At 44.8% G+C, this 24,849-nt stretch overlaps 1 protein-coding gene and 1 long non-coding RNA gene across 5 annotated transcripts in view; both read right to left on the reverse strand.

Moving 5' to 3' along the window:
• Window positions 1-1,709: 1,709 nt before the first annotated feature.
• Window positions 1,710-2,167, reverse strand: LOC144992357 (uncharacterized). Its single transcript, XR_013656238.1, has 2 exons — window positions 2,090-2,167; window positions 1,710-1,850 (listed from the first exon to the last, which is right to left on the reverse strand). It is a non-coding gene; the product is annotated as an uncharacterized LOC144992357 (long non-coding RNA).
• Window positions 2,168-5,090: 2,923 nt separating this feature from the next.
• evi5l (ecotropic viral integration site 5 like) overlaps window positions 5,091-24,849 on the reverse strand; it is a 28,597-nt gene continuing 8,838 nt past the window's right edge. For 2 of the 4 annotated variants that reach the window (XM_023954039.2, XM_023954043.2), the window contains exons 2-20: window positions 23,376-23,759; window positions 22,576-22,765; window positions 22,056-22,280; window positions 21,410-21,484; window positions 21,138-21,263; window positions 20,868-21,011; window positions 20,713-20,802; window positions 19,236-19,333; window positions 19,057-19,117; window positions 18,929-18,982; window positions 18,632-18,664; window positions 16,795-16,935; window positions 15,376-15,492; window positions 13,028-13,168; window positions 12,777-12,953; window positions 12,544-12,690; window positions 12,259-12,354; window positions 12,072-12,167; window positions 5,091-6,675 (exon numbers count right to left, since the gene is read on the reverse strand). In XM_023954039.2, coding sequence (XP_023809807.1) covers window positions 6,382-6,675; window positions 12,072-12,167; window positions 12,259-12,354; window positions 12,544-12,690; window positions 12,777-12,953; window positions 13,028-13,168; window positions 15,376-15,492; window positions 16,795-16,935; window positions 18,632-18,664; window positions 18,929-18,982; window positions 19,057-19,117; window positions 19,236-19,333; window positions 20,713-20,802; window positions 20,868-21,011; window positions 21,138-21,263; window positions 21,410-21,484; window positions 22,056-22,280; window positions 22,576-22,765; window positions 23,376-23,611 — 2,541 coding nt within the window. In that variant the 5' untranslated portion in view covers window positions 23,612-23,759 and the 3' untranslated portion in view covers window positions 5,091-6,381. The remainder of the gene's footprint in view (window positions 6,676-12,071; window positions 12,168-12,258; window positions 12,355-12,543; window positions 12,691-12,776; window positions 12,954-13,027; window positions 13,169-15,375; window positions 15,493-16,794; window positions 16,936-18,631; window positions 18,665-18,928; window positions 18,983-19,056; window positions 19,118-19,235; window positions 19,334-20,712; window positions 20,803-20,867; window positions 21,012-21,137; window positions 21,264-21,409; window positions 21,485-22,055; window positions 22,281-22,575; window positions 22,766-23,375; window positions 23,760-24,849) is intronic. The other 2 variants (XM_023954045.2, XM_078948084.1) reach the window with 1 other exon arrangement.

Consider the following 24,849-nt stretch of genomic DNA (forward strand, 5'->3'; position numbering starts at 1 on the left):
TGTCAAGATCGCTCAAACAACCCCCCCCCCCACATTGTGTGAAAATGAAATCGTCAAAATGTCACAAAGCCGTAGGTCCTGTGGCCATCCCATAATAATTTCCCTTAGATATCCCAGACTTGTGTGTTTTGGTTTTGCTGCTTTATTTTGAAATATTTTTTGAGCAGATTTTTGGCCCCATTCTCTTTTTTTGGACCGGTTCCTCCCGCCGTGATGTCATCAGTGTTGGGGGGAGGGGGTCGTTCACAACATAATAATAATAATAATAACAAAATCACAAAAAAAAAAAATCAATCACAGCGTGCAAAGGTGCAATGTCAAAGTTTATTTTGTACCATTCATAGGATACAGAACACTGAAATGTATTTATCCCCATCATATAGTTTTACTGTCGTATAATATTTATGACAACACTGGTTGAACCGCATGAGAGGAGGGGGGTTGGGGGGGTGATCAGGTATCACATACAGCACATGAATGATGGGAACTTTGAGTTTCAGGACGATCCGTGTGGAATGACGGCGCTATTGAACGTCACGACCGGTGCGAACCGCTGCTCCAAAGACGATTCTTTACCTCGGGTCGGAGCCAAACACGCTTAACAAACAAAAAAACGCCCTAAAGATGGATGCTACCGTATGTCACAGACTAAACGGACAATGGTTCTTCACAGTCGGTACAGTTTGTGGGGGAAGGAGGAGCACCATCGCTGACCAGCAGTGTCCACACGAGTTGACAGGAAATGGCTTCGAATTTGACTCATTTCAGAGTAAAAGCTTCGTACACACAACTTTCTTAATTCAACTTGAACTAAAAATCAACGTCTGAGTCAAAGGCTTTCAATTATCAGTTGGATTCAACGCGGAAGTTGATCGCAAAATTTAAAAGTGTATCTTTAGTGTATCTTTGAAGATATGTCTGCAGGAAAAAAGACGAAAGATACGGCGCAGATTTTGTGCCGTTCTTCCAAGCGGAACGCACACTTTTGAGCGTAAACTTTTTGTGTGCTCAAAAAATGACTTTACTCTCGAAACTGAGCGATACGTGCAATCGAAACAAAGAAATTCTCTGATTGGAAGACTGTCTGACCAATCAGCATCAACCTTCATGGCCATGTCTGTGATTGGCTGGCGTTGGCGGCTGCTTTGTAATGCGGCGCCCCGCCCTGTTTCGAGCGCAGAACAGAGAATTTCTCTCCATTAACATTTTTTTGGCTAATATTTTTAATTTTCATGAGTAAAATTGTTTTGTTTTGCACATCTTTTTGAGTTTAAAATTTAAAATAATTTCAGTTTCAATTGCAAAATCATTTTTTAACACAATATTTTTAAAGTCTGATGCTGAAAACGGTTAGTATTTATGTCGCTCCGTACAAAGAGGCTGCTGGGAGATTTGTAAACCATGTTGATACACAAATGTATTTATTGTCTTTACTATAAATAAAAAGTCTTTAATCAACATTCTAAGAGAACTCAATTCAAGGATAAGTAGAGCATCACTTTTTACTTCATTTAAACTTTTCACAGGTAAATAAATGCATATAATGAAGAGGCTGTAATCTAAACATCTGTCGAATCCTTTGACACTGATTCCAGTACTGAGATTTGAGTTGCTTCATTCAGGTGTTGCCACCAAAAAGCTGTTAATTGCATCACTGATGTCAAAGCCAACGTCCTCTTTTTAGGTTTTCTAGAAGATCCGTGTTTGTCAGAAGGAAACTTCCCCGCCTGTCATCACCTACATGACAACGCAGAACCTCATGTTTCTGAACGCCATTCTGCCTCAAAGCCACTGATTTGGAAGATTTCAACCAAAAGCTCGTTTTGTTCTTGCAGACGGGCTCATGATGCCTCCATGGGGTCATCATGAGCCCATGGGCTCATGATGCCTCCATGGGCTCATGATGCCTCCATGGGGTCATCATGAGCCCATGGGCTCATGATGACCCCATGGGCTCATGATGCCCCCATGGGCTCATGATGCCTCCATGGGCTCATGATGCCTCCATGGGCTCATGATGCCTCCATGGGGTCATCATGAGCCCATGGGCTCATGATGCCCCCATGGGCTCATGATGGGCTCATGATGCCCCCATGGGCTCATGATGCCCCCCTGACACCTGTTGATGCCCCCATGACACCTGTCGATGCCCCCCTGACACCTGTTGAGGCCCCCATGACACCTGTCGATGCCCCCCTGACACCTGTTGATCCCCCCCTGACACCTGTCGATGCCCCCCTGACACCTGTCGATGCCCCCCTGACACCTGTCGATGCCCCCCTGACACCTGTCGATGCCTCCATGACACCTGTTGAGGCCCCCATGACACCTGTTGATCCCCCCCTGACACCTGTCGATGCCCCCCTGACACCTGTCGATGCCCCCCTGACACCTGTCGATGCCCCCCTGACACCTGTCAATGCCCCCCTGACACCTGTCGATGCCCCGCCGGGCTTCTAAGAACTGAGCTTTCAGAAAAATCTGTTTTTCAACAGATGAATATGAAACAAACGAGTTTTGCTTCAAGCTAAAACGTTTTTTTCTGTTAATTAAGAGGAAAATCTGTAAATAAATAGTCGTTTCAAAGTATTGCACTCAGAGCACGCCCCCCCTTTCAACGCCTTTTTAAGGATTTCCAGTTCGACCCGATGAGCTGGTATAACATAAAGCAGAGATTCTCTGTTTCTGTAGTGCATAAAATAGAAAAGACGTTCTGAATGTGAAACCCTGATGGATCAACTGTTAATGCTCCTCGCTAACAAGAGGCAGACGGTGAATTCGCTTTAGATATGCTATAGATCTCACAGTTCTGCATGAATGCAGATTTTTAAAAGCAGATTAAAGTTTTTATCCATTGGTTTGGCTCATTTCTTGATACAGAACATTCTCAAAAATTCTAATTCTTATCATTTGGCAAAACAGTCTGTTACAGTTCAGCACAACACAATAGCTCACTTACAAAATCTGATATAAAAAATGAAATGTCCCTCATGTCCACCAATCAGTCTTAGCTCAGTCCATCATTGACAATGGTTACTGTACTGTTTTTGTATAGCTAACAGAATACAATTTTGTATAAAACTGAGAAAAAGAAAAAGGATTTTAGGGTGAGAGTAACCTCTTAGGTTTAACAGCACACATTGCACTCATACTGCCAAGGAAATTGTAACCATTATCATTCACACACATAAAGTAACTTTCATACATCAGAGTAAAAAGAAAATGTATACAATGATATGCAGCCTACAGTTCTGTAAATAATGCTTGAGTTTCACAACTAACAGTTCTTCACTGGTCGCTGTCCTCGCCCTCCCTCTCCTGGCCATCGTCCTCACCCTGCTGTCTGTCTGTCTAGCCACAGATTCTCGTCCACATCACAGCGTTTATTCTCCCTTCTGATGCAACAAGGTAAAGAAACGGCGTGCATGTCTCAACCATCCCTGCACTGATCTCCTGTAATATCCTCACACGCAGCATCCATTGCATGGAGGGGACCTCTGATCTTGGGCCTGATGCTCAGACACTCTCCACCTCCAAGCGGAGAAAAGCTCCTCAATAGGATTGAGCCCCTGACTGTCCCCCCAACCACGGCTGGATGAAGCTCGTCTGCTGAACTTTATATATGTAGTTGTAGAGTTAGATAAATTAATTCTTCTCTAAGAGTTCTGGTAAATCGCCTGTCCGTCCTGGGGGAGGATCCCTCCTTCATGTGGGCACCCCTGAGGTTTCTTTGTTTTTTCCGGAATCCGTTTTTTTTAGGAGTTTTTCCTTACCACCAAGGGGGGGGTCTAAGGGCAGGGATGCCAGTATAGCTTAGTCAGTTTGTTAGTTCATTTTAGTATTTTCCTATTGAACTCTTTGTATTCATGATCCTTTTGAGTTCATGTTTCACCTTTTCAATTACCTATACGAAGCCCATCAAGTCGACTGTTGTTGTGAATTTGGGCTATACATATAAAATTGAATAGGATTGAGGAAAGGAGAGTAAGGGGGTAGGAACACTATAACCATCCTTGGATGAGTAGTGAACCAGGCCCTGATGAGCCACGGTGGAAATTCACATTGTCCCATAGAATAACATATAGTGGTAGGTGAGGCCCTACGAGATCTCTCAGTTTCAGGGATCAAATCAAAATAATAATAAATGTATCAAATGTTCCAAGGGATTCCTATTTTGTATTCATGGTATTATGTTCTTGACTGATTTTGACAATTGAACAGACTATTGTGATGATTTACACAATGAAATGATGCTGACTCATTTTGGAGCGAACAACCATTAGACTGAGAATCAACAATCAGTTTAAATCAACAGGATCTTCACTTGGAAATTGTGCTAAATGAAGGCTACCTGTACTTAATCAACTGCAAAGATGTACTGAGACATTTGCAATTTGATGAAATTAGTGAGAAATTCCATTCTGTTGGGAACAATTGCCAAGTGGTTTGGAGGTTTGTCCATATTATTTTGAGAGTAATTTCTGTTTCAAGAAATGAGCCAAACCAATGGAGAAAAACTGTTGTGCCATCATTCAGTTTTTTATTCACATCCGTAGGAAATGATCCAATATTGCACCACAATAACTATTAGTTCCAACCATTGACTGTATCCGAGAACTGGACTGAGTTAGTGTGACGTAACTCGTGCTTTACTTCATACAAAATTAAGTCGATTCTGTCACCAACCGGTCACCTTGTCGGAGCCTGTAGGCAACGCCCAGTTCGTCAATGTTTCCATGGCAACCACTCTTGCCAATCAGGAGTGAGCTTGTTGGACGGCCACACCCCTCAAACTTAAAGGCGGTCTACATGGCTAATGTCAAATGTTTAGCCTGGGGGCCAGCAGGCTCCACCTACTTTTAATCGAGGCATCTGATTGGTCAGTTTGCAACTGCAAACTACAGAAAAATGAGGAAAAAGAAAGAATGGTCATTCTGACCAAAAGAATGACCCGGTAACAGCTGTTTGTTTCTCTAGATGGGATTTTGGCTCCTTGGAGCCAGCGGGTCCTTCCTGTTTGTAACACCTGGAGGGCGGAGCCACTCAGTCCAGCTCCCATATACAGTCATTGGTTCTGTTGGCATGTTTGGTTTTATTTTTCTTTCTTTGCCTTTTTATAACTGAAAAACTGGATGTTAAGCTAAAATCCGAAAAGGATTTAGCCTTAAATCTGACAGGAAACAGAAACTAACTAGATTGTGCAAAAACCAAGTACGAGAAAAAAAACAAAACATTTTTTTGTGTGAAGATAATAAAAATACCCAAAAGATAAAAATACATTAACCTTTGAGGAAATACAGCAAAAAACCTCAGACATTTTGTTTAGTATAATTAATTGATTAATTTAAATTAGCTTGCCAGCAAATACAAGCTAACAGATGCTAAGGAAGCAACCAACTGTTTTTGGTTATTATCCATATTTTGTTTTTAGGTTAACAAAACAGTTTTACAAAAACCAGAGAACAAATTTAGTTTAGCCAAGCTAACGCCGTAGCTTCCCTGACAATCCGTCTTTCCATTTTAGTAGCAGTGAAAAGCGGAAAATTCTCCACCGATTTCTCATTAAAATGTGAGAGAGAGTCAAAGTGATCGAGAAAATGATAAGAAGGGCGGGAATTCTGAAGTGTTCTCCTCAGGAAAAACCCACTAAAATGCAGAAGGGGAAAATCATAGCAGCACATTTTCTGGTCTGTAACACTCAGTGACTCGTTGGCACAAAGGACAGAATATTTTGGCCTCTGTTGGTTTTTCTAAACCTCTAACTTCATGTGGATTTATAAAAATGTTCCATCGTATCAAAATAAAACACAAAACATAAATAATTGAGGAACGAAAGACAAGATTTGGCAACATTTACCTTCTTCTGAAAGCCTACCAACCCAACTCTTCCACATGTTCGTGGTTGGTCCACGAAGGCCATCTTGTGACGTCCACACAGCTGGATGCAGATGTTGCTCCACTGGCGTGTTGGTTTTTTTCTCCAAGGCAAAGAGGGCGGAGCTTATTCTCCCCACTGAGGGACAGGAGGATGAATTTAACACTGAATGTTGTGGCGGGAGGTCTTTCAGGGCGGTGTGATGCCCGTCTGTCACTCCTTGAAAGCGCTCCGGTTTCAGGTCCAGGGGGGGCAGATCTGGATCAGTTCTTTCTTAAACGTGGGTCACATGTTCATATTGGAGGGATATGATTCTGATGTGTTGTTTCTGGCACACAAACAAGAGGAATGTGTTGGTTTTTTTTGTGGGTTGGGGGCAGAAGATCGGAGGAGGTCCACGTCTGCATGACGGTAAACAGGAGGAGGAGCTAACTAGTCAAAACGAGCAGCTGTGGCTCTTCAGTCCGCTGGAGTCTCACCTGGAAACAGATTTTACAAAGTAAACCTCAGTTATCCAGACCTTCGGCGCAAACGATGGCGCCGTAGAGCTGCGGCGCGTCCGGACGACTCTGCGCCCGCTCCTCCGCCTCGCTGTCGGTGCTGCCCTCGCTGTCCAGGTGGGGGGGCGGGTGACAGGAGCCGGTCAGGGCGGGGTACAGGGCGGTGGCGGGCAGGGGGCTGGGGAGCAGGTCCTCATCCGAGCTGATGAAGTCGCCTTCAGCGGAGGCGGGGCTGGTCAAGCACAGGTCGAAGTTCCCTCCTCCGCCGGGCGCCGCCTTCTGCCCTCGTAACTGCCTGACCTGGACACGGAGGAGACCAACACGCTCAGACTGAACCTTCTCATTATCAGAGCCCAAAGTGTCGGGGGCCCCAAGCAGAACACCTAATAAAAAAGGGCCAAAATAATTTACACGTCCAATTTTTCTTAGATGTGTTACATAATTATAATAATAAAAATAAACGGTTTAATGGGTTAGTGTTTTGTCGTCCCCCGTCCTTCTGCAGCAGTGGACTATTCTGTCAACAGGAAGTTAGCAGCAAAGATTGGGTCCCTGCCCGGGTTAAAACATGACGTCTTGTGTCCTCAGGCACAATCATCAAGTTTGATTCATTTCAAGCTATTTCAACTTCAAATACAGGAGAGAAAAAATAAAAATACAAAGATACAACAAATCTATTCTATTCATAAATAGATTTGAAAATAAATAAGTAAACTCTGTCATCTGCCTGACATTATAATTGCTGCTCCTAATCATAAGTAGACATGTTTGCACTAGGGTTGTGCCGATGGACGATGATCGTCCATCGTGATGGATGACTGACATCCCGATGGAGAGACCACCATCGTGATGCCACGCCCCCGCCACGATGCGCGTCGACACCATAAGCCGCGGTTACATGTACAAAATATCCTGATGGGATCAATGGTCGGATTAGAATCCAACCGTGTACATGGGCCCAGAAAAATGTTTTCAGAATATAAAAACGTTCACTAAGGTCACAATTCCGGTCGGAATAAATCATTCGCACACGCGCAGAATTCGCACATGCGCAGTTTGAAAACCGGAAGAGGATACAACTTCCGCCGAGCGGCTTTTTTTCCAAACTTTATTGAAGGTAACAATTCAATACAAAACGATAACAGCGCCGAGCGGCTATTTACATTGACATGTCAGCTCGGTAAAATACGAGACGATCTTCTAAACGTGCTTTTAATAATGTTACGGTTATTATGAAACACCTGTTCGCTCATCATTTGAATTTTAATCCGTGTGGTCAGTGCTTTTTCTGAACGTAGCCAGGATTAGCAGTATGCTAACACACGGGCTAACAACATTAGCTTTGGGGCTGCGGGACGGATCGCAGTCTTAAATCTCCCACACATACCGCTCATGTACCCCCCCCCCCCCCCTTCCCATCAAACATAAAGCTGTAAATCCGCCCTCCGCCGGTCCACTTCGCTAGTTAAGTGCGGGAGCGGACTACTTTTCTATTTTGCTTGTTACTTTTTCTGTTAAAGTCACTTCCCTCAGTTTATACTGGATCATCGCGGATTAACCATTAGTTGGGAAATAAAATGAAAAAAGCAAAATAACGAATAGCAGTTATATAAGAACGAAAAATGTAAAAATACCCCCCCCCCCCCCCCCCCCGACGATGTCATCGTCCATCCCGATGGTTGACAGAAAACATCGTCAACGGCCAAATTAGGGGACATCGCCCAACCCTAGTTTGCACTAATACATACATGAAATGCTGGATCCACTGATGTTTGATTAATTACTTGGTTAAGAAATTATAGTGGCGGGATGTCAGTACTTCATTCCAGCTGTTGTCACATTTTTACTCTAAAACTTTCTTCTTCTTGGTTCTTAAAACAGCTTTTGAATAACTTGCAATTTACACTGAACAAAGGTGAAATTTTCATTTATAAAATTATGAATTCCTCCAAAGAAAACTAACATTCATTCTCATTTACTTGTTTGTTTGGACACATATTTATTTTAAAACTTCACCTGTTCAGAATCCGTTCCAGGTGTTTCTCTCTGACTCCCACTGCTTCAAGCTTTAGCTAAAGAAGCTCTGGATCCGTTTTGGATCCGTCAATCGATCGTTTAAAATGAACCGAAATGGACTATGAATCGTCTCGTCAGCCACGGATTATGATATGAATCAAATTGTTGTTAAAATGCATCGTTACATGCCTATTTCTCCGTGATTTGATTCAAATGAAACTCCTTTTTTAAACCTAGTCCAACCTAATGGAGGCAGATGCAAAACAAACAAAGGCTGTTTTTGCTCTTAGAGCTTGAACCGTTCCTGAAAACAGGATTTTAAATAAAGAAATGATACAAACAGGTTTTTGTGGCGGTTCTGCAGACAGAACGTTTGTCACCAGCCAAGCGCGCTTTTTGCATGTATCGCACTGACTGGTGACAAATCTCAGAGGCTTTTGCTTCCCCTCAACCCAACCCAAATAAAAGCATCAGTGTGTGTGTGTGTGTGTGTGTGTGTGTGTGTGTGTGTGTGTGTGTGTGATGGGGAGCAGTGGTTAACCAGTGGAAATGTTCTCACTAACAGCTAATTCCACCTCCAGACAAGAAACGATTTCAGAAAAAAGCCACCAGATGTGTTGGTTTCACCTGAAGCAGTCATTTATCAGCAGACATGTCTGCATAAAAGTCCCTGTTTCAGATGCAATCAAAGTTCATATGCAAAATTAGTTTTTCTTTTTGTCAAATGAACTCACAAGCTTCTCTGCAGAGAATGCGAGTTATGAATCAGCGCTCAGTCATACGACGGTCGCATTTAACTGAGATTTCTCTGAACAGCTCATTGCTTCCTCCTTTGTGTTCACGCAAGCTCTGCGCCCATTAAAAACCGCCGCAGACGTGAAAGGAGGTGGGGGAGGAAGAGAAATAGGGGGGGGGGGGGGGGTAAAGGGCAGGCCACACTCATTACGCCCCCTCCTGATCAAATCTGAACATGGTTGATGTGAGGCAGGCGTAAAAAGCGCAGAAAGTCAACTCTGCAGCTGTGGGGCCACATTAGACGCCCCCACCCAACAAATAAAGACCCCCATGACTGTGCTTGAGTTCTCAGTGGGAACTTTTCACAATTAAAGCTTCCTGTTCAGAGAGCAGCTTCACTGGTCTCCGGTTCCTAGAAGAACCGGCGGCGTGGAAGTGGTGTAGAAGCTGCGAGCACATGACCACATGTCTCTGGTCGTGAACAGAGCTGCCGGCTGTTTGTGCGCTGCTGCAGAAAAAAGGGTCCCCCGTTTCATTCAGGGGGGGGGGGGGGGGTGTTTAAAAAAATAAAACTCGACATGAGAGAACGTCGAACGGGAGCAGCTTTATCCAGCCGTCTGTAAGCACATCAAACGGAAAACCGCTCCACCACAGAGCTCCAAAAACAACATTACCCTGCCTCAAAGAGTTTAGGACAAACAAAAGCCCCAGAATGCATCACCACAAACCTGGGCTGCCAGACTGGTGAAAAAATGAATCTCTGAAACACCTGCATGCAGACTGATGCTGCTAAACGAGGAGGGAACCAGATATTTTTATTACCGGAAACCATGGCAGGTCACCATCTTCATAAAAAGAACAAAGAGCAAGTGGTGAAGCGGGTGCTCAGACCTGGTAAAGCCTCAGCTCACATGTGACCCTACAGGTGCTGCGGGCTCTTGGGTCCTTGCAGGTGCGTCTTGCAGATCCCTTGAGGTTCGTACGGCCCCCTCAAGGGACGTCATTAAAATGGAACGTACCATTGCCGTGCATGTGGTAAGCGTAGGGCTGGGCGATAAATCTATGACGATATATATCATGATAGAACGTTTTCTCTTTTTTTCTTCTTTTTTTAAATATTTTTTAAACTTGTCCTGTCCAACAGCTGGGCAGACAGATGAGACCTGAAACCCTCTTGTGTTGGACATATTTTACTTTAACAACAGGGGTTATTAGTCTTCAGACAAACCAAAGGTATGTCTTTACGTCTTTTAAGGTACTTTTGTAATCGAGGCCAAACTTTATTAATCTCAATCATATTTGAAATCTTTGGTGTTGGACCAGACGGAAAAGGAAAGGTGGGAAGAAGAGAGAGGGATGTTAGAGAGAGGGGGATAGGAGGGTGATAATACGAGGGGGGGGGGGATAAAACCATGAAGCAGCATAAAGCAACAAGTTTACTGGATGTTTATCATTACGGTAAGGTTCAAATGTAGTACAAATCCACACACACTCAAATGTTATCAAAACACCTGCTAGCTGCAAAAAATGTCCACATGTACTCAAAACAGATAGTGTTCACACATGCATACTTATGCCTTCAAACCAACTAGTGTGAAATATCTCATTCAGGAGGGACGCATGGGGAAAGAGAGCGCCGCCCCAGCCCAACCAGGAGAGCAGCCCCCCCGCCGCGTCGGGAGGGCCCAACGCAGGACCACACCCGAGAGGGGTGCCCACACCCCTAGACGAGCACCCCATCACCACCCAGGAGTTCCGGGCATCCCCCCGCCCCAACCCCAGGTACGAGCCAGGACCCCCCCCAGGGACACCCGCTCCGCACTCCAGGTAGTCACCCACCCGGCCCATGGTTGGTCCAGGAAGGAGCAAGGCAGGGGCCAGCCGCCCCCACCCAGGAGGGGGACACCCTGGGGAAAAGAGGGGCCCACGAGGGGTGTTGTAAATATGGCCCGACCAGGCTCGGCCACAGTTGGAAATTTGGCGAGAACGTTTTCTTGATAGAGGGATGAGTCTATCGCAATAGACTTTTATTTTGAAGGGTCCGAAATTTACACTCGCCAGATGAGAGCATTTACTCCTCTTTGGCAAGTAAAAGCGAGAAGGTTAGTCGCCGCATGGAGAGTAAACGTTTGCGTGAACGTAGTCATGCTTAGTAACTGTCCTTTCTGTGAATTTGTTTCGTCGTCTCCTCTTCTACAGTCCGACCGCGAGACAAACAACTGAACTGAACTCTTCACCTGTACAAGCCGTCTGATTGGCTGTAGACCGTTGGCGAATAAATCTCTTCCATGTCCGTGTCTCCTGTATGGAATGTCCTGAGTTTGCCAAATCTACATAAACCTTTGATGGCGAGCAGATCTTTGTTTTCATTCTCTAATACTGAACTGATTTCTTTATTAAAGTTTGAAGTTTGAGATGTTAAACGAGAGAAAAGTCTGTTTGGAAAAAGTGTATCAAGGTGTGTAGTGAGGAGTTTTACAGCCTTAAAACATCTAAAATGTTAAAAAATTTAGACTATTGCCGGTTATTTTTAGAATCCAATTTCCAGACGATGCAGAGAAAGGACAAAAAAAAGGGGAAAAGTACCCCAGCAATTTGCCCAGGAATGAGTGTTAAAGAAACAAAACTGTGTCCTTTTTGGCTGAAGATGTCAGCTACGGGGGTTGATGAAGGACCCAAAACGCAGAGACGGGAGGAACACGGCATTTATGACTAAACAAAAGACGCTGCCGAGAAGGGAAACCAGAAAAACAACTGTCGGGGTTGACAGGCAGACAGTATGGAGGAAGGCAGTGACAGGACATTTGCAAACAGGACAGACGAGGTACAGGAGAAGACGATCAGGGGAGAGTGGGACAAAGGAAATCAAACTCAAAACTAAGACAGAACCTTCAAAATAAAACAGGAAACAGAACCCTGACCATGACAGAAGATGCGAGTCTAACCTCGTTCTTCAGCTCAGCAATCTGGTCCCGGAGCTGGGTGATGTACTGCCTGGAGTCTGAGTGGTTGAGCTGGCCCTTAATCCGTCCTTCCTCCTTCTGAAAGAGGTCGATCCGAACGGGGATCCAGCAGTTTCTGTCACTTTGCGGTCCAAAAACAAAAATGTCTGCAGTCGCAGGCTTTGCAAACCTGGATCTCCAGTTCAGCGACCCTCTGCCGGAGCTCAGCCATGACGGTCATGCTGTCTGCCTCCCTCAGCCGCACCGCCATCACCTCCTCTTTACTCTTTATGGATAAAGGAATGAATGGAAAGGGCAGATTCTGAACTCTGAACTACATAACCTTCTATTCAGTTCTGTCAGGTTTTATCTGTTTGATCCACATTTTTTTACTCTGAATTTCACCTTCATATGACATTAAAACAGGAAAAATTAGATTTCTTTCTCTCCATCTTTTATTTTGAAATGTTCTCACCTTACAGTCCAACTCAGCCTGCTTCCTCTTCATCTCACTCAGCTGGGTCTGCAGAGCTTTGTTCTGATTGGCCATCATCTGCAGCCGGTCCTGCAGAGCCGAGCGCTCCTGATCGTTGCGACCGATCAGTTTGCTGTGGATCTGGTTCTGGTTGGGAAGGAGAGTCGAGCAGAAGATGAGAGCTTTCATGCCTGATTCGGACAAAGGAAAGAGGCAGAGGAGCTGAGTCTGACCTGGCTCTCCAACTGCAGAGCTTTGAGTTTGACCTCTCGGAGCTCCGCCTGAGCCTGCGCCTCCCTCAGCCTGATCGTCATCAGCTTGTCCTGCAGCTCGTTCATGGCGTTCTTCTTCGGGGACTCCTTCCAGGGGCCGCCGCCGCCTCCGGTGCTGCTGCTGCGGGACATGTGATGCTGCGGGGACAAAGGCTTAGTGAGCTTCTGCCCGATAGGCGGGGAAAACAGAGGCGGAAGGTTGTGAGCCTCACCTGCCAGCGCTGGTTGAGGTCTGTGACGCTGTCCTGCATCTCCCTGAAGGAGCGCAGCATCTCCAGCTCCTTCAGCTTCATCTGCTTCACCTCCTCCTGCAGGGCTGCCATGTTGCTCTCGTCGGGCAGACAGCTGCTCCTCTGGATGGTGGAACATTGCATGGGTTCAGTTTAAGTGACGGACACAGATGACAGTAGATCTGTGACTGTGAGAGGAAATACCTTCCAGGGAAGACGAGTTTTAAAAAGTGTAGCAGGTTCTGTGATTGCACAGTGATGTTCTGGATTTCTAGGAACCGTATACAACAAAAAACTTCTGGATTTAAGATTCAAAAATATTTTTTTTTTATTTAGCTCCTATATATCTAGACAATGTTCTTATTTTCAACTGTGGCCTGGCAAAAGGAAAGACGTTTTGAGAAAAGAAAAGAGGAAACAGACAAAAAACTTCAGCAATGAGACAAGACGGTCTAAAGTCATAAAAATCCTTAAACGGTATTCCTGCATTTTTCCCTAAAATATCTATTAAGATACCTTTGAAAGATCCGCTCCGATGTAAATGGTGTTTTTAACATGTTCTTGTTGCATTTTTTTCAATGATGGAGGATAAATATAAAGAAAATTCAGCTCAAATTGCATTTCTGAGTATTTTCTTTGTATAAGCCATTGTGGATCAGGAGCAGACAAAAAATGCTGGTGGAGAAACAAATTATTTGTGACGTAGAAAATACGCTGGGCGGGCCACAGTCTCCCTGCTCCGCTCCATTCTGGTTCATCCACTTTTAGACAAATAGATCCACGTTTTCCTCGTCTGAGCTGGAATCTGGATCAAAACTGTACAGCTCTGATATTGCTCACTACTTTGTTTCACCGGTAACATTAGCTTGGGGGTGTGAGGGGCTGTAAGCTAGCGGGAGAGAGTGTAAACATTTGGAAAACTTTAACTTTTGATGCAGTTCAGGGTAAGTTGTGGCTCAGTGAAACTATGCAGTAACGGTTTTCTCATTGTGCCTGGACAGGGGGGTGACAGAATAGAGGATTGTGTCATCAGCATAGTGGAGGATGCGTGAGTCTCTTTGAGGGACAACTATGTTGATTATGTAGATAAGAGAAAAAGGGTTGGTCCAATGATAGATCCCTGTGGGACGCCTGTGGTGACACAAGGAGTCTAACTAAATTGCTCTGATTTAAACATTACTTTCTCTCAATTGTGGTTCGATATATCAGTGTTTTTCAACCAGTGCGCCGCGGCACACTAGTGTGCCGTGGAGATGGTCAGGTGTGCCGTGGAAAATTGCCCTCATTAACCGATCTAAAAACATTTTCCATCTCCAGGATATCGGCTCTGTGTTCATCCAAACAGGCCCTGATAAAACACTGAGTAGTTAGGAATATAAAGATTGTAAATGACTTTTTTCTTTTTTTAGCCACAGCTACAGCTGTATTAGGAAAAGTCCCGCCCCTTCAACTGCCTCCACCAATCATTCTTGGAGGCTTAATCACATGTCATCAGTCTGACCAATCAGAAGTGGTTAAAGTCCTCACTTCGATTCTGCTCATAAAGTTGTTTAGTTCCAACAAAAAGACCAGCTAAAGCTCATATTTAGCGATGTAGCTTTCCGCGGGATCCGGTGTCAGACTGTGGAACAAGTGAACAAATCAATGAAGCTCAGAGACGAAAGTCTGTCTGGCGTTTGGTGGCTGTTCGCACTACATCTCCCATGAGGCACTGGGTTAAAGTGACAGCGTCTCAGCGCACAATGAATCTTCCTTTGACGTCTTGAAACAACAACGAACACACATCAGACAGTTTTTAAATCTTCTAACTTAACTTTTATTACATCTTTTAGAAAAAACAGCTGCAAGGGACTGTAGATCAATACAGACTTTGGGTTTCTCCTTTTTTTAATTTGTTTTGATACTGGGATGTCGCGGGATTTTTATCAAGGTTAAAGTGTGCCGTGGCTCAAAAAAGGTTGAAAAACACTGCTATATATTACTCCATGTGGTCCACGGTTGTGCCAAAGCTGCTTAAAACACAAGTTTACCTTGTCTAGTAAATAAAATAGGAAGCTTTTTTCACACCAGAAGGTTCTGTGGGTGATCCGCGACCAAACAGAGGAGTGTTTGAGAAACTGTTGCTTCCATTCATTTGCAACAAACAAGCAATTTCCACTGAGGCGTTTTTTTTCTGCGTGTAGCTTTCAGTTTGATGTCACCTTAAAGTCACAAAGACTATGAGAGGCTGCTGCGGCCCGTCAACACGTGAAGTCAAAACGAAAGCATGAACATGGGGGTTAGTCATGCGTGACGCATCCACACGCATCACGCCGTTTATGGAGGAGTACCTTCTCCAGGTCCAGCACCTTGTCCTGCATTTCCTTCAGCGCTCCCAGCAGTTCGGCCTCGTGCAGCCGCGACTGCTCCAGCTGCGTCTGCAGGTTGCTGACAAACTCCTCTGTGTACTGACAGAAAAAAAGAATAAGAATAAGACTTCAGCAAGCAAAAGTGTGGCGTGTCGTTTGATGGATTTGCGTGATCTTTAACGAGCCCGAGCGTCGCTCAGGTTTCATGCATCGTGGGAAACAAACTGACCCCCTTTGTTGAGTTTTTGTGTTGTTGTAATAGAACAGAGCAGCAAACAACTGCTCATGTAAGAGCTTGTGGTTGAGCTCATGTTTACCACAGAGTTTCAGCTAAATCACACATGTGAAGTCACACCTTCCAAACACGTTTCTTTCCCTTTTCTCATCTCCTCGTCTAAATAAGAAGAAGCTGTCACTGTCGTACTCCTCTGGAGCTGATTTTACCATTTCGGAAAAGTGTAGCTTTATTTTTTGTAGCAAAAGCTTGAAAAGAATCTAGAAAAAAAAAACGGTTCTGAATGACCATGCAGCAAAAAGCCATGTTTGTCATTGGAAAGAATGATGAAGACCTCGTGGCTGATGGCACCCAGCAGCTGTTGGAGGCTCTGAACCAGAGTGATGTCAGTAAACAGAAACCCTCAGTGCTTTCTGCTCATTCATGACACCACATCAAGGTGAAGGCGTGCAGATGATAGTAAAGAGGTTCAAATGGAAAAATGCTTTCCTATCAGGCTAAATACTCAATATTGAAAGTGGGTAAGTACATAGCGTGAGTGCAAGATTCTCGATGTGACTATCTGAGCCTTTCGGTCTTTGTTATCGAAGGCGCTGAACAGTGACACCAATCAGAGCTGGAATAGAAGTCATCAGTTCATCAGTCCCAGAAACATCATTTAGAGTGAATTTCTTCAGGTATTTTTCTGCTCAGATGACCTTTGATTTGCATTTCTTTTTGCTTTGCTTATCTATAGATTAGTACGGTTCTTAATAACATACAAATTAAAATCGTAACTATATAGAACTCAAAAACTTACATTTCTATAATTCAAATTCATTCTTTATTTTTTTACTCATCCAATCCAACAGCTGATCAAACAGGTCAGAGCTGAAGGCCTCATTGCCTTGATTTTACTGTTACAATAAAGGTTTATGAGTCTTCTGACACACGAGGTGTATATTTGTACAAACCCCTTTTGTATTTTAGATTAAACTTTATTGATATTGATTATGTTTGCATACTTTTTTTTGTTGGGCCAGATGGAAAACAAGATAATACAACAAAATACAAAGTTTACAATTATCTGTTTTTAAAGTGGAATGACATAAAGGAAAAAGCAAACGGATGGTCTTCCCGCAGAGGCGGCAGCAGCATCCGAGCTGCCGGTTGCTGCGGTTACGCACCTGCTGCTGCTGCAGCTCCCTGATGGTGTCCTGAGCTTTCTCCAGGTTCTCGCTGGCCGCGCTGCACTGCTGCCGGACCACCGCCAGCTCCCGCTTTATCACATAGTTCTCCTCCGCTTCCTGAGCTCTCGTCACCTGACCCTGTTTCAAGAAGCCATGGCAGCACGCCGTCAGTTGGATTCGCCGCACGGGAACATTTTGCAGGTCGAGCCACGAAGTGCAAACAATCGAGGAACGGAGGGTGACGATAAGTCAAAATGTTGTTTTTGCTGGGGTTTCTTTGTCAAAAGTCTTTTGTTTTGCTTTCTCTTACACTCACAGTTCATGTCTGAAGCTACAGAGGCAAATCTGGCTTTCGTGCACTAAATTGAAACCTCTTTAAATCGTTCAAATGGATGAGCTCTGGACGGCTGTTCCTGTAGCTTCAATCAGAGACCAGGAAGCAGCGGCGGCTGCAAGTCTGTTCACTCAGCTCTTTGTTTTTTTAAATAATTACACATTTAGGAATTATTTTCTCCATTTTAATAGGAGAAGAAGAGAAAAAGTAATTGATGTACTGCTGACACAACCATGGACTATTATAGCCCGAGAATCAAACCAGCAAACTGCTGCAAACAAACTCTCTGCAGCCCATATTCTGCTTTGTTTGTCCAATCAAACATTTGACAAAAACATAGCGTACTTAGGAGAATGTCAAGGGTTATTTCACACTTTCATTATTAAAAAAAAAACTCACAACAGAAAAGAGGAAAACTCAACGGCTGGAACAGAAATTATTGATTTATTATGAAAAACAAAGGAGTCTTGTCTGAATTCAGATCCAAAAAAGAAAACATCTGAATTTATTTGTCATTGTCAAAGATACGATGACATTAAAAATGCTTCCTAGTCTGTCCCAAAACAACACAACACCTTAAACAACCCTTAGTAAGAACTTATGACTAAAAATCATAAATTTGTTGTTTAAAAAAAACACGTTTAAATTGTTGAAACCTGATATTAATAATAGATATGAGGAAAACATCCTCCACTGCACAATTCAAGCCATAGAAGAGGTTTAATGTTAATAAAAACTGTACATAAAAACTGTTCTGGAGTCTCAAACAGAGAAAAACACCACAGATCTATGAGATGCTGCAGAATATCTTCACTGGGTTCAACTGGGTTGTTCTGGAAAATAACCCAATCTGTCATAAACAGCGCGAGTTTACTGAGGCCCCGGGGCCCGTGGGGCCGTTTGATTCAACGGGGAGGGAAAGGATGGAGGGAGGGCGCTTTGATTCCCTGAAAAATCGCGTCGACCAATCGTAGACCAGGATTTATGGATTAAGTTTAGAAAAAAGTCAAGAAAAGAAGAAAAAAATTGAATAAGAGAAAAGGAAGTGGGGATTTAAAAAAAAAGAAAAAAAAAGAAAAATTGATAACTGAGTCAGCGACAGGTCGACTGTTGCCCTATAGCGTATGATTCAAAATGTGGGGGCGCCGTCATTTCGTCATTTGGCCCTGCGTGTGTCGTGAAAAACACGTAAACTGCTTGAACGTTTTTCTGCCATGTGAGAATAAAAGGAAGCAGCTGAGTGAACAGCCAGCAGAACAGTTTTTACGCAGCTTCAGACAGGAAGTACAGAGCAGTTTCACCCAACGTGGGGATGAACGGAAAACAATGAGCAGCTGCTCCATGCAGTTTGACACTGTGCGACACCACATGCACTCTGGGATTGCACATTAGTCCTGCAGACAGTGTGGGTTCATGACTTTTCATGCACATTTGTGGTAAAATAAAAACAGAGGGGGGAAGGCAGTGCAGGGAGTTAGGGAGGTTTGTGGGTCGCAGTACCTGAATCAGCCTGTCCGCCAGAGCGGCACTCTCCTACAGCGCAACCAAGGAGGAGAACGAGAGGACGAGAAGAAGAAGTGATGGAGGGAAAGGAAGACAGCAGGACAGCAGAGAGGAAAAACCATGAGAAGACCCCAAGAGGACGATAGAAGGAAACGCAGAGAGGATTGTGGAAAAAGAGAAGAGGCAGCAGTGAGATCCTTTGGAAAAGAAGTTTTTCACAGAAGAAGATCTAAAACACAGGAGGGAGATGCAGGACTCTGGTCTGCAGAATCCTTTACAAAACATCTTTCCTACCTTCTCCAACGTCTCGATCCTCTGCTTCAGCAGCCGGTTTTCTGTGCGTAACCTCTGAGGAGCAGCAGAAAACGTTTGCTGGAGGAAACCGGCGATCAAACCAACACCTCAGTTCATCAAACACCAACCTTAATCTCAATTTGTTCTTCCATCTCTTTGTTCTTGATGGTGGTGTATTCCTTCTCCAGTCTTAAAAAAAAAAAAAGAAGAAGCCCATTTAGTTGAATTTATGATGCAGATGAGGAAGTACGATGATGTGACAGCTCAGAGGAAAAGCCGTGGTTAGCGGGGTGATGGGCGCACTCACTTCTTCATCCTCTTGGGGTTGTATTTGACCTGGTAGGCTCTGAGGATCAGCTTGTCGGGACAGCTGTCGAACTGGTGAGGGATCACCTTCTGGAAGTGCTGCAGACGTAAACACATGTAAGACCGGCAAAGAAAGACCCTCTGAGCCCCGCAATAAACAACACTACGAGAACAACACCACACGGGAAAGCGCCTAAGATTAAAATAGATTCTCTGTTTACATAAACATCTTTAATAAAGCAGAACTCCAATAATCCTTTATCTATGTTTAAAGCAGGAAAACATCCATTTTTTTTAATGAAACTAGTAAAAAATAAATGAAATTCAAGCAGTGTGTGGCCCTGCAGTTGCTACCCGCCCTCTCTGCCCCTGCCACCCCGGTCAGAGCTGTACATCAATACTTTATTTTAAAAATACCACTTCTGTCAAAATGGTGGCTTTTACATTGGTTTTATCTCCATAGCAACCGTTTCTTCTGGTCGAACACGTCTGTCGTTTTTGGAAGAATCGTCACAAGTAAACCTTTAGATTTCCTTGGTAACCAAGGTGCTTTTTTTTTTAAATAAACCCCGCCCACATTCGTAATTTGTCATAACGTTTCGTTCAGCTTGAGGCAATGATTCACGTGTTACATTTTCATAGAATTCCACTAAAACCAACATTTTATTCCCCCCAGGTGGCTCCCCAATGATACTCAAGGAGTCAGGAGGCGAAAGGTCGAAACATTAAGATGGCGGGCTCTTCCCGGAGTCAAAGGTCAAGGTACCTTGTAACGAGTGTGTAAAATCTCGTGAGCAAAAGTTTCTTTTTTACCTATATTGTGGGAAAATGTGAAAACAGACCAAATTGTACTCTGTGTCATTGTGTCCATCCCATAATAATTTTAGGAACTTCCTTTGGAGATCCCCCCCGACACTTTAGTTTGGGTTTTGTTAGAGAATTCTGAAATAATTTGTTTTGAGCCCCATAAAAGATTTTGGCCCCATTCTTTTTAATGGTTTCTCCCACTGTGATGTCATCATGGGGGGGGGGTCGTTTACTATGCCCAAAAATCCTTTTGAACCAGGTACTAGCTGTGTGCAAACTTTGGTGGGTTTGTGAATATGTGACTGTGGCGAAATTTGTCCTTAAATGCGAGAAAGAAAGAAGAATTTATGGAAAAACAATCTGGTCCCTGCAGGCCCGGATAAAAAAGGATGAAAAGATGATTGAATGTAGAATTTATTCTTGCTCTAGTTTCTTCAGACTTGACTGAACTTTTGAGGCTTTTTCTGTGACTTTCACTCATTCTTTTCATCAGAACTCTGTGAGTTTCGTTTCGTAGATGGAGCTGATAAAGCGGAGCGTTTCGCTGCACAAAGCCTCGTTTTTTATCAAAGTCAATCTTGCAGCTCAGAAGGTTTGCGTGCAGGGGAATGTGGGACGTGGCGCCGTCGGCACTCAGTGTGCAGGAACCCAAACGGCACGCGGCTGCTCACCTGCGACATGCCCTCCATGTCCAGCTGAATGAGGTCGGTCTGGTTGTACTGCAGGATGGCCAGGCCCACACGGAAGATGATCTCCAGGCCCTGAGGGGTTCAGAGGCTACAGAGGACAGAAAAACTACCCGACGGGTTAAGAGGATGCTTCCTACCTCATACATGAAGATATCAAAAATGCGCGTGGCCACAGGTAAAGGGAGGAAGGTCAGAAAAAGAGTGAGGAACCAGGACGAAGCATACATGGATGTGTGGAAACTCTGGGAGCGGAAATGGACGTTGAGCTCTGGAAGCTGCTCCTAAGGCGACAGAAAAGCAGCAGGGTGACGAGAACGACGGATCAGAAAACCTACACCATGTACACGCGTGTTCTGCTGCCCCTCTGTGGAGAAGCAGGATGCGACACCTGAGGTCGGGCACCTCACCTGCAGCATGTACTCGAACTGGTAGATGCAGAGGCCGAGCTCCGCCATGCTGGGCTTGAAGAGCTCCCTCAGGCGGTACTCCTGCATGAGGCGCACAAACACACAAAAGGCTTCCTCTTCTGGCATCTGAGGAGGCCAAAGTTAACACCTTTGATCAAATACGTCCAATTCTTTCCACCTTTTTGTCACACAAAACTTCTCCATTTTGCTGAATAACTTTTAAGAAAGCAGTTAAAGGCGTCTGCTGTTCTCGTCAAACATCTGATCACTACCTGCATTAGAAGCAAGCCGACGATGAAGGCGCTCCCCTGGCAGTAGCCCACCTCACGGTCCACCAGAGAATAGGCCTGAAGGAGACAACAGGAGCAAATGCGTGACTTCTGCTGGTGGGTTGACAAAGATCTCCTCATTTCCCTGAAAAGCTCTGCTTTCAGCCGGGGTTACCTGGTTTCCATGGCAGCCAAAAGCTCATTTCCGTCTTTTTGTCTGGGAGTTTTAGGAATTCGGATGCTGAGAAACAACAACGGCGGTTTCAGCCTCATTACTTCACATTTGAAGCTGAAGCCATTCTCTGCTGCGGCGCTTTTCACGTCCTTTTCAAAGGGAGGCGGGGGTTTTCATTTCCACAGAAAAAGGCCCACGCAGGCCGAGGTTACATTACCGACTGAGAGAACACGAAAAATGTCCCGAAATAAAAGACACTAAAAGAGTTTAAGCAATAAAAACGTTTTGGATCTGTTTAAAGACTCATTGGAATATTTTTGAAACCCTGAACAATAAGAATGTCTGGAAATGAGCTTTTGCTCCTCAATACCCTAAGGAGAAAAACAGATTTCTGTTCACACATCTCATCAGAAGTCTCACCTTTTCATAAGCGCTAAAAAAGAAATCAAAGCCAAGAGTTGAAGCCCCGCCCACCTTCATGACATTGAAGAGGACCTCCTGGCCCAGGCTGTCCTGGCCTTTGAAGAACTCGTGCTCGGGGTAGGTCCGCGCGATGTCGCGCCGGATCAGCTTCTCACACGGGGACGACATCTTCAGCAGCTCCGAGTACTGGTTCTTCACCGGCATGTCGGTGGCGTTGCCCAGCAGCTGCCAGACGATGGCACGGAAATGATGGGGGATGCCCTTCCTGATCAGCTCCTGCAGGGCCCAGAGGATTATGGGAAACCCTCAGAAAAGGTACAGGGACCCTGAGCATCTCTGACGGCCGCAGAGATCACAGAGCTAGTTTCTTGATGTCCATCAGTATGTGTAGCAGACAAGAAATAATTTAAAAAAAAAGGTTTATGTCCTTCTGAGGTTTGACCTCGGGTCAACACCGACCTCATGAACAAGACCGGAGCCTTTGAGGACTCCTGCTGTGTTCAGTCCAGGATAGATTCAAAGGTCTTTGACAGCAAAGCTGCGTTCTCTCCTCTGGAACAAACGCTCTCACCTTGAGAAGCTTGTCCTTCTTGCGTCTCCACTCCTCCCACTCGTTGACGATGCGGCCCCACAGGATCCAGGTGTCCTCCTCCAGGTGGGACAGGTTTGAGGAGGCCGAGGAGCTGCTCACCAGAGAGGAACCGCTGTTGCGGCGCGAGCCGCTCATGGAGCGCATCGACTTGGAATCAGCCTCCAGTAACCTGAAACGGGGGGGGGTGAGCAGCAGCACAGGCGACTGAAGGAGACATCAAACCAAACTGAAATTCTTTACACTTTCCCTCAAAAAACAATGAAGTTCCACTAAGAAGACCAGGACTGGGTTTGATGTGTTGCTTCTTTTCAGCAGAACTGCACCTCGGTTCTGCTTTACCGGGTCCGTGTTCTAAGCGGCGGCTAGAAAAACGTGTCCTGGCCTTTAAGTTTTTAGCTGCTGCTTACATCATCCTAAAGAAAAGCTTTACACCAAGAGTACCCAAACCTTTGTGGAGCCAGAGGGCCTGAAGAACTCAGGAGAGTCAGATTGCTCTTCAGCCTGAGAGCTCCTTTGACCTTTGACCCTGTCGTCATTTCGCATCCAAACAGCAGGTGGGGTTAACATGCAGGATCAGATCTCATTTGAGTGACAATAGAACCGTTTTCCATCAGCTGTGTGCTGACTCCCGGTCCAGGAATAGTTTTAACTACAAACTCCTGCATACAACTTTTTATTTTGTGATGACAACTTTAAAAAAAGCTAACTGTAATAATAATAATTATTATTTATGACTCACATTTTCACCAGATTCTCCTGTAGGCGGAGGTGAATCTCACCTGTTCTGCTCCTCCAGTTTGGCCAGCAGCTCCAGTTCGTCAGGACTCAGGTTCTCAGAGTCTGCTGGAGAGGCTGCTGGTGCCGACAGCACTGCATCATGGGAAGAGGAGTCTGGGCTGATAATGGGGCTGCCCGTGCAGGAAGGGTCCGGGTCCAGGCCTGGAGGGGACGACGGGCATTGGAGCTGAGCCCCGCCGGAGCTCTCCCTCTCTGGGCTGCTGCTGGCTATGGACATGGTGCTGCGGGTGGAGAAGGGCAGGTGGAGCAGGTGGAGGAAGAAGGTCTGCGAGGCCCTCTGAAGATCTCCCTCCTCAGAGACTTAGACCGTGGCCTATATGGGCGCCTGGGAGCCCCGAAGCCAAAGAGATCAGAAATCTTTAAACCTGTTGAAACAAAAAAAAAAGGACTAAAACATTTGTACTGGGCTGCGTTCTGCATATCAGATCATTTTCTGTCTTCACATCCTTTAAAAACACAAAGTTAGAAGAAAATGCAAAAAAAAAAAAATGCAAAGCTTTAACACTACAGGTTGGATTATGACCCGGGTCACTCTTGTTCATGATCAGACCCAAAAGTCCCCAAAAACAGCCCAGCATCAGCTGTGGAAGCCATGACACTAACACGCCTGGTTTCATTTATTTTCATGTGGCGCTTTAGAAGAAACTGAATTTAATCCTTTTGCTGCAGAAGACAAACCATTCCAAGTCATCGGTTGGATATCAGAAAAGTTTTTTCAGTTGCATCCTGCTCTTCCGGGGTCTTCAAAAGGAAATTCAGCAGCAAGTGTGTGAAAGGGAAAAAAAAAATCCCAGATTCTTCTTTTTTCCTTGAAATTAATGTGATAAAGTGAACTTGTTTTGTGGTTTCAGCCATCATCAGGCGAGAAAGAAACCATCCTCTGGTCACAGTTTTCCTCTTTGGGGGCTGAGCAGATGAACAGCTGGGACAACTGCCCCCCCCCCATACACACACACAAACAAAGCAAACACAACATAAACGGAAAGAGTCCAGTGTGTGAGAGGACTGTGAACACAACACAAGGGGTTTCAGACAAAGAGGAGTAAAGATTAAAGTGTGGAAAACCTCTAAACGCCACAGATAACTGATTCCTGTGATCATGCAGTCAACTGAGTGTAACGTCTTTCAGCTGTGTTACTTGAAGCACATGATGATGACCTTCAAAACCCAACAAGACAGGAAAAGAGAGCCTCTGGGAGTGAGGAAGAGGAGGAGAGCCAAAGAGCAGGGGCGAGCAAGAGCAGGAGTGAGGAAGAGCCAGAGTAAGATGGGGGAGGAAGAGCCGGAACAAGGAAGAGCTAAAGCAAGGAGGAAATGAGGAAGATCAAGTGAAGAGTCAGAGAAAGGAAGAACAAAAATAAGATGGAAGGAGGAAAAGCAAAGAAGAAAATGAGCTAAAGCGAGGAAAAGGAAGGACAAGGAAGAGCCGGAATGAGGAAGAACAAAGATAAGCTG

This window comes from Oryzias latipes, chromosome 1, assembly GCF_053564925.1.
Source record: "Oryzias latipes strain Hd-rR chromosome 1, Olatipes_Hd-rR_3.1".
Classification (NCBI taxonomy): Eukaryota; Metazoa; Chordata; class Actinopteri; order Beloniformes; family Adrianichthyidae; genus Oryzias; species Oryzias latipes.